Genomic DNA, 17,325 nt, shown 5'->3' with positions numbered 1-17,325 from the left:
TAATATCTGGCTGTATTAATACTAATAATACTGCCATTTGTTAAGTGTTGAAAAAGTTGGTAAAAAGTGAACCATACAGATGTTTTATTTATTACTATTATAGATAAATATACCAGTATCGTATTTATGGTATCATATTGTTTTTATGGTATTGTATCGAATTCTGGTATCATGATATTTATGGCAGGTATCGTAGAGAAGTTATAATGTTAGTGACAGCCAGGTAGAGGCAGAACAGACTCAGGGAACAGAGTCATGGCTCAGCAGAGCTCACGAGTCCTTGTTGTTCCGGCCAAAGAAAGGGAAGTTGGTTTATGAATGACTTTAACCATATAATATAATGGCAACGCATATTTTTTTATTACTATCATTATATCATGAATAATATTTCTACTTGATACATTTTGTTGTAAAACTACCAAAGTTCAGCTAAAATATTATTAGATTAATCAATTAGTTGCTTAAGAGAAGAAAAAAAGAAAAAAATTGTTGATAATAATTTCACTTTAAATAATTAAAAAAACATTTTATGGTTCCAGATTCTTAAATTTGAAGATGTGCTGCTTTTCCATTTTTCCTAATTTGAATGATTTGTAAATGTTATTACCTTCGCATTGAAAATGCCGGAAGGTTATGTTTTGATCGCCGTGTATTTATTTATTTATTTATTTGTATGCGTGTTATTCGCAAAACTCAAAAAGTATTGAACCGAATCACATGAAATTTGGTGGGATGATTGTTTATTATCCGGGGACCAGTTGATTAGATTTTGGGATCGATCGGGTCAAAGGTCAAAGGTCATGAACAGGTCAAAATCTTTCGCAGAACTCAAAAAGTATTGAACCGAATCGCATGAAATTTGGTGGGATGGTTGTTTATTATCCGGGGACCAGTTGACTAGATTTTGGGATCGATCGGGTCAAAGGTCAAGGTCAAAGGTCATGAACAGGTCAAAATGTTCTTGAATCGCATGACATTTGGTGGGATGATTGGTTATTATCCGGGGACCATTTGATTAGATTTTGGGATCAATCGGGTCAAAGGTCAAGGTCATGGAAAGGTCAAACTCTTTTTTTACCATAGCACGATACATTTTTGTCCAATTGGCATGCAACTAATGCCAAAATGTTCATAATTCAATGCCCAATCTTGTGATATGCGAAGGTATGCGCTCTACCGAGTGCCCATTCTAGTTATACTTGTGTTCGCCAGTAGGGGCGGTAGCGGGTTTTGCCATGACTGGTGCCGCAATTCTTGTCTTAAACAAACAAGTTAGACCAGCGTAACACAGACAGTGACGCAGCTGTTGATGCGAGTCTCTTGGTGTTTACTGGTGAGAAACGTACATAAGCACCATATTATATATATTAATGTTATGTTCGCTCGCTTTTATATTTTGACAGTTATTAACTGTGTAGAAGTTAAAGTGAAGAGAGTTAGCGCCGTTTAGCTAGCGGATGCTAATCGCGCGCTAGCGTTTGAGCACCATTGTACAATGGTCTGCTGGCCTGAGAATTACATTGTTCCATGAAAGATTATAAAGTTACATGTTGTGTCCCGTGACAGATATAAACAGTAGTATGCACACACATACGTACATATATACATACACAACATGTACATGCATATAAAGTTTAAACAGGTTTAGTGCCTTCGATCTCCGTGACCTCGTCGTCGCCATGGAAACATTGTCACATGACATTTCCTTTGGTTCTGTGCTGTGACGTCGCTTGTCACTAGTGACGTCACGGAGCAGCGAACCAGAGTCTGTATATAGAGTGATTTCAAGCAGGAATTCAGTCTGTGAATCTCACAGAAACCCCCCCACCCCTTCTCCATTCAGCCACTTCCCGGGGTGGGGGCCTCTGATGAGATATCACAGACAGTGTGGGTGGGAAGGTTTATTATATATTATATATTATTGGTAGGGCTGTGAAACGATTACAATTTTTAATCGGGTTAATCACAGGTTTTTGTGGATTAATCATGATTAATAACATATTACCGATATTCTCGGTATATTTTGTGAGAACATAGAGATTTATGACAAAAGACGGATATATACATTTATACATTCTTCTATACAATGGTGCTGCAACTCAGCAGTTATTTAGCAGTTTTCTTCCATATGGAACATTAATACATCTTCATCCTAAACAGAATGTTTAACCCTCCTGTTACCTTTCGGGTCAATTTGACCCCATTCAATGTTTAATGTCGGTGTTCTTTGCGGTCAATTTGACCCCAGGCTGTTTTTCACTGTGTCAAACATATAAGAAATATCAACTTTTTTATTTATTTAAAGGGCTATTTAGGTAGTCAACAAACAAACATAAAGTACCTCTCACTTAAACTTGGGAAGCAATATTAATTCTAATAATTTTCTGGAGGTTTTAATTGCTGGGGTCAAATTGACCCCGAGGGTAAAATATGTTAGTAAATGTAAAGGTAACAGGAGGGTTAAACAGAACATTTTTCTCTTTGTCAACCATTAACTCCACCATGACACAATCTAAAGGCCTCTAGTCTTCCTCTAGCAGCTGCTGAGGCAAACTGACTGTGTGGGTTTTCTTCATGAACTGGGCCGTGATGAAAGGGACGGCGGGGACACCGCTGCAAAGCTGAAACCTCACCGGCCCGGACACGGGGACAGATTGACAAGTGACTTTTTTGCTCGGTCCCGATGCGCGCGCACGGAGCTCTGTGGCGCGCGAGACGGAGATCGATAAGTGTTAACGCAACGCGAAGAGACAGAGATGACATGCTGCTGTGGAGATACGATCAACAACAGACGTTTAGTTTAATAAAAGAACAAAGACGTGCTCTAGAGAACATGTCAGGGGGCGGGCCAATCTTTTAATGTCATGCGATCTACCAACACTACGCCGCGATCGACTGGCAGGTCGCGATCGACGTGTTGAGACCCTGATCTACAGGAAGTAAAAGTCGTAACAAGGTTTCCGGAGGTGAACCTGCGGAAGGATCATTACCGATGAACAGACCGTCTGCATGAGAGCGGACAGAGTTCAGATTGAAGTGGTGTATTGGAAGCTCATTTTGCAAGTGACTTTTTTTTCGTTCCGACGACCAACAACAGACGGATTGGAAGCTCATTCTGCGCATGCGTTAAATGCGTTAAAAAAAACAACTAGTTAAACCTGTAATTGAATTAACTGAGTTAACGCGTTATTTTTCACAGCACTAATTACTGGTTATTGGATAAAAGAGGAACACAAGGAATTAATTTCTTACATAATTTAGAAATTAAAGAAATAAAAAAAGTGTTCAAGTGCACAACATTCAGAAAGTTACTTGATTTGTAAAATAGTGTAACGTGGGACTTGTTAACCTGTGTGATTGTCGCTCAAGTGGGCCGTAGAGATTTCTCTGAATGGGCCTCACTCCTATTCACACCTGGGCCCATGCAAAAATAAATATTACTGAATATTTCAAGGTGTGGCGGCCATCTCAGCGAGTTCACCATCATCTTTTAAGGTGTTGTAACTATTATACATATATATATATATATTTTTAATTGTAATCAAATTAATCACAGGTTTCTGTGGCTTAATCATGATTAATCACATATTACCAATATTCTCGCTATATTTTTGTGAGAACATAAAGATTTATGACAAATGACGGATATACATTTATACACAGGGGTGCAGATAACTTTTTCAGTGAGTTACTCAGGTGAGTACCGGGAGATGGTGTTTGGTACTCACCAGTGGCGTCCCTAGGCTAAAAAACATCCGGGGCTAAAGCCCTATTCACACCTGGGCCCATGCAAAAATAAATATTACTGACTTTACATGGCACATTATATTATGCAATTATTTATGACAGACTATACTATAACGTTTTTATTGATTTGATATGACATTATTTTTTGTAACGTACTATACGTTTTGACATGTTCTATAACTTCTGTGTGTCATTTATCATGATATAGCATAGTAGGCCCAAAAAATGTCAAAAGAAATATGACATTTTTAGAAATTCTACATCATGACCTTATGTGGCATACTATTATACTATTTTTACATTTTCTATGTTCTAGTATACTTTGATGTTTTGTGACATTGTTCATGACAAGCTATATCATTAAATTAATCACGACATACTATGATATGACTTTTTATGATATAATATGACACATGCAACATCTACTATTACATGCTAAATTTGTGATTTTTTACAGCATTCCCTGCTGTGATCTTTTTATAACCTATTATATGAGGACATTGTATGATATTTATAGAGAATATTATGACTTTTCTTTAGTCTGCTACTCTTTTTTAAATAAAATACTACGTCAGGGGTTAGCAACCTGGGCATGTTGTACCTTCATTAGCATACTTCAGTTTAACCAATGGAACACGAGAGATTAGGTTTTTTGTGGAAATGTTCAAATGCACACTTTCACTGGAGTAGTTAAATCAACTGCTCTTACAGTCGTTCAATTTAGTATTTGTGTTCACCCTTATTCCGCAGAGACCCGCCCTACACTGCCTCTGATTGGTTAATAAACTACTAACTGTATTGCTTATGAACATGATAAGGGTGGGTTGGGATAATTATTTATAAATTTAATAAACTCCGATGTGGATGTTTTCTTAAGGATAGCAGCAAGCACTTTTTTAGAAATGTTATTAAACTAAATACTATACCATGATACGTTTAATGACATACTATACTCTGATTTCTTATGGATGTATTGTTATATTTTCTCTATGCTATGACCTTGTTTGATGGCTTAATGTATAGCTTGCTTGGCATTTGCTCTGATGTACTATAGTGTAACCAGTTTATGGCATATTATACCAATGATCTTTTGACATTTATGACATACATGATGTTTTAAGCAATTTATTGTGACATGCATTTTGCAGAAACATTTTTTATGACATACTATACTACAACCTTTCCATGGCATACTATGTTGTGACTTTTTAAAGTTTTTATGATTTACAATGCTATGACAGATTGTATAATGTATTAGTAAATGTGCCATACCAAATATTCTGGCATGTTGGCATTTTTTTATTGACATTTCTATCGCATACTTTACTAAATACTAAATTATGATATGCAATATATTTAGTATGATTTATATGTATGCCTATTGTTTTTTTAATTTCTTCAACATACTATATCATTCAATTATTTGTGGCATATTACTTAATGACTTAGTATGACACTATCTCATAACATACTGTTCACTATTTGGAACACTTGGCAGGTGCACAAGTGTTGCAGCTCTGTTGACACTCAGACAACCGGTTCCTCTGGTTTCTTGAGTCGAGCCTTCCTGCTTGTGTCTTTTAGTGGAAATTCAAGTTGTTTCGGGGCCATTGGTGTGCTTCATAATTCAAACTGCTGGATCATTTTGGTAGTGGCTTCTCTTATTCCTTTTGTTTACAGTGCCATAATGGGAAATCTATTTCAATAGGTGTTGGAAGCTTTTGCACTGAAACTGCGTCTCATGCCTGAGAGCAATAACTGACTTATTGTGAAGCTCTATTAAATCTGTTCTGTACAGAAAGACCTTGACTCGCTCGATCAGACAGACATAGAAGCCCAGGAGAGTCCAACGCATCCTGCAAACCCGGCAGACGTTCTGACCCACTGAGCCGTCCCTCTGTTCTTCTATCCGTCTTCTAACAGGCTGGCTAATAGTGGTCGGCCTCCTGCCAGCAGTAAGGATGGGTATGTTTTTTTTCTTCTCCCCATACTGGTGCTAAACCGGTACTTTTAAAATGATACTGGTGCCTAAACGGTGCCTGAACTGATACTTAACCCTTGTGTTGCCTTCGGGTCAATTTGACCCGATTCAATGTTTCACCCTCCTGTCGCCTTCGGGTCAATATGACCCGATTCAATGTTTAACCCTCCTGTTACCTTTATATTTACTAACATATTTTACCCTTGAGGTCAATATGACCCCAGCTATTAAAATCTCCAGAAAATTATTAGAATTAATATTGTTTTCCAAGTTTAAGTGTGAGGTACTTTATGTTTGTTTGTTGACTCCCGAAAGAACACCGACATTAAACATTGAATCGGGTCAAATTGACCCGAAGGCGACAGGAGGGTTAAAACAAAACAAAAAAGAAGCACAAAACGACGACTGACAATGATGACATTAAAAACCTCTTCCCTGTAAACGGCGTTCTCATGGCCGCACTGACCACAAACGGATATCAGACTGTCGCGCTCGTAGCTCGTGCGAGCTCGAGCTCGCTTCAACATGGTTATAATGGCTCATTTCGGTACCCAACTCTCCCCAGCAGAGGCCCACTTTCAGGCCTGCCATCCACCCTTCATTTGCATGCGCTCTGTATTCCACCAGTGAAAGCATCCCTTCGCTCCACCCATCTCTCCATCACGGTGGTCAGCGTCCTCGCAGCTCCTGGCATCGGCTCATCGTCCTATACTTCATCCTTTCACATCCTGGCTGCTCCTCCGTGGAGCCCATCACCACCCCTCCATCACCACCCCTCCATCACCACCCCTCCATTTCTGCGAGGCGCCGAGTGGTCGGTCTGCGTCTGTGTCTTCTTCTGGCAGCGCTCCACGTCACCCTTCAGTGAAGAGGGCTGGAGGACTGGGACCTGAGCCAGCTGGCCTGGACTCGGCTCAGGCATAAGAGCAGAGGCCCGGCCATGCAGATGAGGGTAACGCAGCCGGGATCAGGGTTTCGGCACCATTGTCCTCCCCGCTCTCTATTGGCCTGAGACAAACTGAAGCGGCTTCAGGTTCAGGGCGGATTCCTCCTAACATTTGCTCAAGAAACATAGAGGACCGCGACTTAACGTGGATGTTTGACAAACTAGTTAATGGTGTTGGGGCCGTTTTAGCCAGTAGGTGCTGTGTTATGACAGCCTCATGTGTTGTGTACCGATGAGCTTCTCCATAAAAAGCAGACTGCTATATCAGTGGCAAAAGGTCACTCACTAAAATCAACTGCAGGGAACGGGACAAATAAGCACCCGTTGGTCGCCAGCGGCTTCGGGTTTCCTCGACTGAAACAGTGGAGACATTTTAAAAAATCATAAAATGTGTCTCCTTAAACTGTCTCCTTTACTTCCTTCAGCTCTGACCAAACTGTTATTAGTCTGCAGGGTGCAGCCTGTAGAAATAGTGACCCCTGTGACCCCACAGCCAGTGCATGAGAGGAAGTTCAGAAAGAGGGAGGGGGGGGAGGAGGGGAGAAGAGGGGGGGACGACACACAGAGCATCATTGAAGAGGGCCGTTGAAGCCGGGCCAAGACCCTGACAGCTGCGAGCTGAAGGACGGTCCAGCCTCTGCCTGTTCCAGGACAAAGAGGCAGCACGGGCAGCACGGTGGCTCAGTGGTTAGCACTGTCGCCTCACAGCAAGAAGGCCCTGGGTTCGAATCCCGGTCGTCCCGGTCATTCCAGGTCCTTTCTGTGTGGAGTTTGCATGTTCTCCTCGTGTCTGCGTGGGTTTCCTCCGGGTACTCCGGTTTCCCCCACCATCATAAAGACATGCACCGCAGCCTCACCCCGGTTCGTATGGATGTGAATGAATGTTGGTGGTGGTCGGAGGGGCCGTAGGCGCTGATTGGCAGCCACGCTTCCGTCAGTCTGCCCCAGGGCAGCTGTGGCTACTGATGTAGCTTACCACCACCGGTATGACTGTGTGTGTATGACTACTGGACTCTGAACTGTAAAGCGACTTCGAGTGTCTAGAGAAGCGCTATATAAAATAAATGATTATTATTATTATTATTAAAGAAGAGCTCGAAGGAGGGCAGAGGAAGCGTCCGCGTCGGGGTGAGATCTACGGTCAGCAACCTTCAAACGGCGCGCACACGTGACCTGCACACCGAATATCGACTAAACTTCAGCAATTAATGGTCTGAATATAGTTTTCAGGAAAATACTGGTGCTTTCAAAAGATGAGCAAGAGACAGAGACTTGTTTTCTCAACAAGCAAGTGATGCCCCCCCCCCCCCACACACACACACCTTTTAAGACAGTCTTTGAAATGCTATCTTATGAATATAGTAGAACATCCATTGTACCTGTCAGCAAAAAAAGAGCTTTACTAATTCAGAAGAGACCAAATAAAATTCTCAAAATATACAATTTATTCAAAATATGTTAATGCAACCATCCACATATTCCAGTAATTATAAAATCAGTAGTTTTTCGTCTTTATAATCTAATTGTTATAGAGGCTTGCAGACAAACACAAGCTTTGATCTATACCATGAGAACACGGGGTACTTGTTTTAACAGGTTTATGTCCCTTTCCGGCTGATACTGAGTCACTGACCAGGTCGCAGTTAAAAAATACAATTTAATGGGATTTAGATTTCTTTAGCAAGAAAGCAGATCGGACATTTAAATTGAATTGATTGCAGCAGCCAGGATAAAAGCGACCTGGAGTTTCCAGGTCACTTTAGCCGAATCATAACAAGATGACGCTTTAAAAGAAGAAATAGAGAAGCAACCACACATCGTGGAGATAGCAATCTCTTTGACTTCTATTGTACTTCCTCAAATTGAGTTAAAAAAACAAACTGCTTTCAATGACACCGTTGCAAAAGTCACAAGTATGATGATGACACTTGACGTTCCCGATAGATCTTTAAACATTGGGCTACTGAAGGGAAATAGAGAGACTCAGTTCCTCCCTCTACAACCAAATATCTGCTATCAATGTTCCTCAATGTGGGTAATTGTATCTACATACATGTTCCTCAACGGTAACAACACATACATGTAAATGCAGTTCATGGGAACACAGAGGATACAATTCAGACATATTTACAAATGCACCTGTATAAATATGCCACTGTACAGTTGATGTTATGGGAATTAGGTGCCCGTGGCATTGTGGGTCGTCACGTCGGGGAATCACACACATTTTTGTCAAGACAAAATCTGACCCCAAAGTTTGACATGTCCCCCATGACTTGTTTTTTAAATCATGGACGACTCTTTGGCACTCACAAGGAGATCAGAGGAGCTGCTTTTAGAATCAAAGGAGCAGTTCAATGTTTGGGGAAATATGATTATTCACTTCCTTGCTGAGAGTTGGGTGAGAAGATTGATATCACTCTCATATCTGAGATTTAAATATGAAGCTTCCAATCTTCTCATCTCAACCTTCGGCAAGAAAGCACATTTCCCAAAATGTCAAATTGTGTCTTTAATTAAGCGGTGAAATGAAGCTGCTTCTTAGTACTTGATTTCAAATTTCATGTTTGAAACCATGATGCATTCAAGGACACCGGACATCGTGGTGTGGGCTCGCTCCATACCAAATCCATGTGGAGATGACTGTTTAAAGATTAACTCACTGAGGCAAGCAAATAATTCCATACTTACAGAAATTCATGACATAACACTTACAATTTCTGTAATAAAACAAATACAGTGGGAGAAGATAAAGCCACACAATGGCCACCAGAAGAAAATACCAACAAATAAAAAACAACACTGTTATTTGTAATGACACAAATATGAACTCCGTCCCAATAGGACAGCTTGTTTTGTGTGATTTTAATAACACAGCAGACAATAACCCTCCTCACACTTCATCTGGTGAACGTTTGGTTTTCCCACGTCGGGAAGTTCATTCGCATATTTCATTCAAGCTCCCCACACAACATCCAAGAAAATAAATACACTCAACTTTAGGAACCGTCATTTTTTCTTTACACATTACATTAATTTAATAAATAAATAAATGTACAGTAACGTTTAACTGCGTTTGCTTAAATTATTCAAACAAGAGAGCGCAAATTGAGTAATGCATAAAACAAGAGCATGACCTGTCAGTTCAGGTGTGATGTGAGAGGACGGTGAGGTGAAGTATCCTTGACAATATATATATATATATATATAAATATTATATATATATTATAAATATATATAATATATATATATAATATTATATATTTTCTAATATATATATATATATATTATAAATATATAATATATATATATTAATATATAATATTATATATATATATAACATATATTATATATATATCTATATATATTATATATATAGATATATATAGCGACAATTTCAAACACTAGTGCAGGACTCTTTCCTGTTTTCCGGGTACACTTCCTGAATATGTTACCGCCCTCTTATGGCATTCCTTCCCTTTAATTATGCAGGCAGCGTTCTAACATGACAGACACTTCAGAGGAGACGTCACAGATCTCTGTTTGCTACGTTTCTGATATGTTGGAGTACGACGTGACGTCATCGGACACATTGAGCTGATTCTGTGGCGGCTTTCTCGCCTATTGGACCAAGAGATATGACATAAAGTAAATGTTGTTCAACCGCACGATAACCATGTTGTTCTAAATATAGTTTTTTGTCTTTACCTCTGAGGACGAACATGCACCTTGTACCTTGAGATCGTCTCTAACTTGTGTCCACTCTTTGATTCTTATTGGTTCCCGGGGGACAGAGTCGCAGCTTCTGACTCCCTCTCCATCCATTTGTCACGTGGAGACTTTTAATCCAAGTGCCACCTAGAGGATGGAAGTGGCACTGCTCGGTTTATTTTCCTCCTCTCTGCGCCGCTTGACACACGCCTGAGTTTGTGGACAAGGAGTCACATGGCAGTGAGGTACAAGGGGGGGGGGGGGGGGGGTGCTATGACACGCAGCAGCAGGTTGGCACCTTGGGCTGCTCTTCCTCTATTGGCTGTTTCAGTTTGAGGAGGGGCGGGTCGCCGCTGGCCGGGGTGTAGTAAACCGCGTTGCCATTGGAGGAGACCAGCGGCATGCGGGGGTCCTCGGAGTTGTTTTTGGCATCAGTGAAGGAGTCTGTGGAGCCGTTACCTAGGTGACCATTGAACAAGGGCTGATTCAACAATTTGGCGGCAGCCCTCTGTTTCTTGAGCTCGGACAGCGTCTGAGCGCGCTCTTTCGGCCAGGCCTCCTCCTGACTGGGCGGGCTGGGGATGGCCCCGCCCCTATCAGACGACTGCGTGCTGCCGTTGGGGGGCGGTGGCTGCGGCATGGACGTCGTCGTGGAGATGAGGCCGTTCGGTCTGCTGCTGCCATCTTTGAGGATGGTGGGAAACTTGGGCTTGTTTGGCAGCTCCACAGCCACGACCGGCTCGACCTGCAGAACAACAAAGAATCCTTCACCCTCGCTATAAGGCTTCTCTTTCACATCATCAGATGCATGCGGGCCGAACGCTACCCGGGGAGATCACATATATTTGATCCGTGGCAAAGATATCAAGCTCATTCATTTGCTCCTATCAAGAGTCTCCCGTCAGAAATTGTTCCTCGATGTATGCCAGGGGTTCTTCTCTGACTTGGAATGTACTTTTCCCTCTCGGTATGCTACCATTTCAGATTATTATTATTCTATTAATGTACAATTCACCATGGAATTAGAAAAAAAGAATGGTCTGGAAACAAATAGTTTTCCATCCTCTCTTCATTTAAAAAAAAAAAAAAGACATATCCAGACATAGAAATTATTAAAATCCAATTCCATCATTGCATAGAATCCTTGTTTTTATGACTTTAATTGCAGGACTTGCTCTGAAATCATGAACACACGGTCAACGATATCGAGGCGGCCTCAGTTTTTAGAACTCGGCTCCACAGTTGCTCTCCACCGACTGCATGATGACAAACGCCTGGTTGTCACCAGATCACAGAGACGAGTGGCTCTTATATTTGACCACACACACCCTGTTTTGTAGAAAGTCCTATTTTTCCGTGTTACCGTAATACTAACATGCCAGATTGTTGGCTATTAGTCTCATTTTGTGTAATGGCGGTTTAATCTAAAAACATTTTGTGTGGTTGATAGTAATAACGTTCATTCATACAACACATATCAAAGACACTGTTATTATACACGGTCATTGTACCTTTTTTTTTATACGCATACCCCGTGAATTTTTTTTCTTCTGCCTGCTCAAAACGTTATGAAAAACACTAAATTTACTTTTAGAAATTTCTAATAAAAAAATGGAAGTAAAGAGAATATGATCAACAGTCTGAAGAAACAAAGAAACAAAAATACTTTTCAACACTGTTTTTTCCCCATACTTATTCAGACCTGGATAAATAACCTGAAGACTCACATTGACCACCTGGTTATTCTCCTGATCTGACTCTTTCTCCTTTTCATCCGCCTCCTCTCTCCCTCCCCGCCACACGATGGCCTCGGTCTCGTATTCTTTACGGCACAGGTTGTGTCGGTCCGACAGACTCGCTCGCCGAACTACTTTTCTGAGGACAGACGGGTTTCCAATGCGTTGGTCAGATAGGAAAGAAACGTGCCACCAAATATGAGCACAGCCGTTAGTAAATACAATGCATGCCAAACTCATATGTAGATTTTACTGGAATGGCTCATAGTTAATCTACTTACATTCAATACGTGATGATTTAAATATGCTTATGTGCTCAACAACACAGTCATAACAACTTTTACTAAACTGGACAGAAGCCAGAAGGACCAAAACAAATCTGCACTGTACCAACGGCTCCCTTCATTTCTGAGACAATTAAACAGTTTTTTAAAATGAAAATGAAATTTTATGAAAGCCATCGGTACAGTGCACAGATTTAGTTGAGTATAACTTTTCTTTCACTTTGGGAAGAAAAGTGCAGTGGGTACGGAAAGTATTCAAAACCCATAAAATTGTTCACTCTTTGTTTCATTCCAGCCATTTGCTAAAATCAAAAAAGTTCATTTTATTTCTCATTAATGTACACTCAGCGCCCCATCTTGACAGAAAAAAACTAAAATTTAGAAATTGTTGCAAATGTATTAAAAAGAAAAACTGAAATATCACATGGTCATAAGTATTCAGACCCTTTGCTCAGTATTGGGTAGAAGCCTGTTGAGCGAGTACAGCCATGAGTCTACTTGGGAAATGGCTGCAATGAAACAAAGAGTCAACATTTTAAAGGGGTCTGAATATTTTCCGTACCCACTGTCGATAAACGTTGGTAAATAAATCCTCGTTGTAGTAGCTGAGTCCCACCAGCAGGTGGCAGCACTTACCCTCGGCTGCCTGCGCTGGATGTCCGCCTGCACAGGGAGGTCTTGTGTTTGAGCTGTGATTTCATAATAATGTCATGTTTGTGTTTCAGGTCCAGCAGGATGGCTCTGAACTCCTCATCCTCACACAGATCTTATAATGAGAGGGATGAAGGACAGGAAACGTCAGCTCCTTTCAAAATAAACTTGCATGTTATAATCTGATACTCTGAAAAATCAAAACAAAACTGAGATTATAAAATTAATTTGTTTCGACTATTATAATCCTTAGTAATGCTACTAGTTTCTAACATTGATTGTTAACATATATTTAAGTTCATATCCTTGAAGTTGTAAAACTGAAATGTGATGAAAAATAAGGTTTAGATTGACCCTAAAACGGTATAAATTGGCATTTAATGAGAACAAAGTCACGGTGTACATCTTGCATTGACTGAACAATCAGTAAATGAGACCATGCTGAGATGAGACACTTGTTTTCTTAACCCCCCACCAGGTGTATTGATAAGAGTGCTGAGGTGCAAATATACCGATGGGGGTCTCGTCCAGGAAGGTCTTGGCATTAAGGCTGGCTCCGTGAGACACCAGCAGCTCGGCCACGTGCATCTGAAACAACAGCAGTAGCAGCAAATGATGTGAATGGTTTCCGTAACCTTTATATGGACCAGCTTATCTGCTTCCTGTTATGTCGACCTCACCTGACCCCAGCATGCTGCGGCGTGTAGAGGCTGCCATCCGTCGGAGTCTCTCAGGTCCATGCGAGCTGCCCCCTCCAGCAGCAGCTCTGCCGCCTGCACGTAGCCGCTTGCTGCTGCGATGTGGAGCTACGGGGCCGACGACAAAACAACCAGTGCACATCAGTGGTTCTATAGATATGCTTTGTGCATAGAATCCAGCGTGGAAACAAACTGCAGTAGATCGCTGGAGATCCTGGCAAACTCGGCACTTTACTTCATTTTCCCCCTGTATATTTAGTATTTAGTATTTAGCTTTTAGTATTTAGTTTTGTGTTTTATGTTTATTTTCATTGATGCTCTGATGTGCACTGCTGCTGTGATTTTTGAAATTTCCCCACTGTGGGACGAATAAAGGAAGATCATCATTTCACAATAAAGCCACAATTTAGATGGTAAGAATCGACATTAAACTATAACCTTGTTCAAACACTCAGTTATTTACTTTCAATTCCAAACATACCGGATATGTCAGTGACATGTTATTATATGATGTGACATCTTGACTAAAAGTCCGAAACCCAAAGAATTTTCGATCAGAGCATTAAATATTCATATTTGAGGAGCAGGAATCAGGAACTAAGTGATCAAAACTGCCGCCGAGTCCAAAATGATAAACAAAGTCATTGTTTGAGCTCTACATCGTGTATTTGACGAGGAGCTGCAGAAGCTGGTATCAAATCTGGACCCATGTGATCTTGTCGAAATGATTGACGATGACTTTAAAATTCCTTTAAGGGGAAACGAAAGGAGAACGCCACACAAGCTCAACATGTAGTGTTTCTTAAATGCGATGAATCTTATGCTTGAATGCTATTCAAACCGTTTTAGGTCCGTTCTTTTTAGGGGTTAAGCAGAAGACGAACATTTTGTGTTTTTATTGGGGTTTTCATGTACATTTTTCTTTTTTCTAGCTGGTGAATCAGTCTGAGAAACATACACAGACGTATAAAATGAAGCCATCGCCAGCCTTCACCTCATTGGTATCAGATTATTTCTAATGCATTGTGATTTGGTTGCTATGGAGCAAATAACCTAGAAAATAAAGAGAGAGAGATATGCACACATCATACGGTTGTTTCTGTGCTCTAGAAAGCAGGAAAGCGAGCATATATGAATCCATACAGGCGGCTCCAGCTGCAGCTTTGATGAAACTATGTATTGTTTTTAAAGACCAACGGCAGTGTTAAATACACATAATACTATCTTCCATCATATTAACTGTGTTTATATTCATGCGTGTCAGCACTATCTTTTCCCCTGTCTTTTGCAAAAAACATTGTACTGTTAATATTTTGACTGTTTTTATTTGTTATTTTCTTTGTTCCCTGGTCCTAAGAGAGGACACATTTTTGATTCAGCAATATATTCTTATATAAAAATGATGATGAACTTGAACTTTAAACAAAAAAAGAATATAAAACATTTAGTCAGCTTGTTTTGAATTGAGATTGGCGACTAAAGGTCCAAGCGGAGTCCAAAGTCTTACCAGCGTGGCTCCCTGAGAGTCCTGCTGGTTCACCTCCTCTCCCTGTCGCAGCAGCTCCTGGACGTCTGCCATCATCCTCATCTCGGTCGATGCTCGTGTCTCGTTGATCATCTCCTGGGTGATGCCTGTCGATCAAACGCACGAGCGGAACCGCGGCGTTAATCACAAGGCTCCCTGACGGCCTTGATATATGTGCCGGGGCACGGACACATCGGGATGCTGGTAATGAAACAAACTTCAAAAAGTAAACGTTATGAGGACAAAATGATATTCAGGTTTAATAGCAACATCATTCATTTTTGAAATAACACCGGGGGTTTTCAACAAGCTACGGTTCATAGCGTTCACAGTAATAAAAATATAAAAATGTAAACTATGTTTGTTTCTTTGACTTGTCGCAGTCACTAAAACCAATGAGCCAAACTAAGAAATTAGTAATTTCTAACATTATGAATGAAATAAAAATACAAAATAATGTTGTAAATAAATCTCTCTTTTTAAAAATATATTGTCTGTCACTGTTTTATGTTGTATTGTCTGAAACTTTGTGTAATGTGCTGCTGCTGCTGTCTTGGCCAGGACACTCTTGTAAAGGAGATTTTTAATCTCAATGAGGCATTTCCTGGTTAAATAAATTTAAAATAAATAAATAAGTTTTAAAAAATTCACGGTTACCGTAAATACATTTTCAGATAATTATTTGAATGTACTTTGTAAGATCAATACAGAACTGCCTTGAGTACAGTCTTTATATCTGACTGTTTTGCCCTTCCCACCACCTTCTTAAAAGAGTTTGACGTGTTTGGCCGAGTTTAAGCTCAGGTGACTCCGTCTGTCACAGCCACTAAAGAAAACAGCCTGTCGCTCACAACTGTGACTCTGATATTATCACAGTGTGACTTTAAATGTGAATTACTAAAACTACAATAAATCAAAGTGCTGTGAATGTAAATAAGAGACACTTGAACTCGTCAGGGACAGCAGCTGGAAAAAAATGCTCAAAGATGTTGGAATATTCGCAGGGATTAGACATTTGAAGATACATCTTTGTTTTTGTGGAGCATGAAGGAGAATCAACAGAAACTGGCAACTTTTGTTTGGAATAATAAGAAGTCGACAGGCGTCCCCTGACTGTGTATACGTCATTCTCAGCATTTCAACCCTACGACCTTTCAAGAGTTATAAATTGAACCTGGGCGAGGGGCAACTCTATCCACTCAGCCAGCATCCAGCATCCAGCCCGCCATTCCAGAGTCAACTTCCTCTTTCAGTGTCACACTCGTGTTTTCAGCCAAAGCCAAAATAGACACACTGGAAAAATGGTGAGGAGGAAAATTTGTATTTTTTTCTGAATTGATAACCAGAATCACAGCCCGAGGGCGTTTATAGGAGCCGAATCAGCACGGCGGTCCCCTTTGTCGACTGAAATGAAAAGCATCCCTCCAGCGACTGTTTTCTTCCCTGTTTTCTGTCAGCAGGCATCTGTCTCTTTGATTTCAATAATGTTTTGATTTAGCTACAGAGATGCCCTTCAGCTTAACAATGGCCCGAAGGATTTAAAAAGAATGTATAACAAAACAAACTTTCCTCATTGGCACACTATGACAAATGTAGTTAACAGGAAAACTATCAATATATCATCACATCAATAAGAAAACAAGAGTTACTCTTGAAGCTGAAGACAGATTTCACAGCCAAGAGAACATTGGTGTGTGGAACAAACCGGATCTCCTGAGCGAGACTTTAGGGGTAACTGAGTCCTGCATGACAACAACATTAGCAGAGTTGTGGATAAAAACAGAACAAGAGACACTTCAACTCTCCTCTGAATCTACTGACAAGTGGCCGATGCAGGAAGTGTCGTAAAAAGATTGATTACAATCAAAAAGTCAAAATCTATAATGTACATTAACTGCACATTAAGTCTTAAATGAGGTATATTTTGGGAGACACCCACTCAAGCCATATTGGATCATAAGATCATTGGATCATTGTTGCTACACAGAAGCTCAAGATGGCAGAGACGTAAATCCAAATTTAATTAGGACAGCAACTAAAGATTAT

At 40.4% G+C, this 17,325-nt stretch overlaps 1 protein-coding gene across 1 annotated transcript in view; it reads right to left on the bottom strand.

The window, feature by feature from the left end:
- Positions 1-10,055: 10,055 nt before the first annotated feature.
- The window catches only part of ppp1r16b (protein phosphatase 1, regulatory subunit 16B), an 85,532-nt gene continuing 78,262 nt past the window's right edge, over positions 10,056-17,325 (bottom strand). The window contains exons 6-11 of the mRNA XM_056436458.1: positions 15,262-15,386; positions 13,737-13,862; positions 13,569-13,644; positions 13,042-13,171; positions 12,113-12,260; positions 10,056-11,130 (exon numbers count right to left, since the gene is read on the bottom strand). Coding sequence (XP_056292433.1) covers positions 10,657-11,130; positions 12,113-12,260; positions 13,042-13,171; positions 13,569-13,644; positions 13,737-13,862; positions 15,262-15,386 — 1,079 coding nt within the window. The 3' untranslated portion in view covers positions 10,056-10,656. The remainder of the gene's footprint in view (positions 11,131-12,112; positions 12,261-13,041; positions 13,172-13,568; positions 13,645-13,736; positions 13,863-15,261; positions 15,387-17,325) is intronic.

This window comes from Pseudoliparis swirei, chromosome 18 (assembly GCF_029220125.1).
Source record: "Pseudoliparis swirei isolate HS2019 ecotype Mariana Trench chromosome 18, NWPU_hadal_v1, whole genome shotgun sequence".
Taxonomy (NCBI): Eukaryota; Metazoa; Chordata; class Actinopteri; order Perciformes; family Liparidae; genus Pseudoliparis; species Pseudoliparis swirei.
This window is presented reverse-complemented; position numbering and strand designations above follow the sequence as displayed.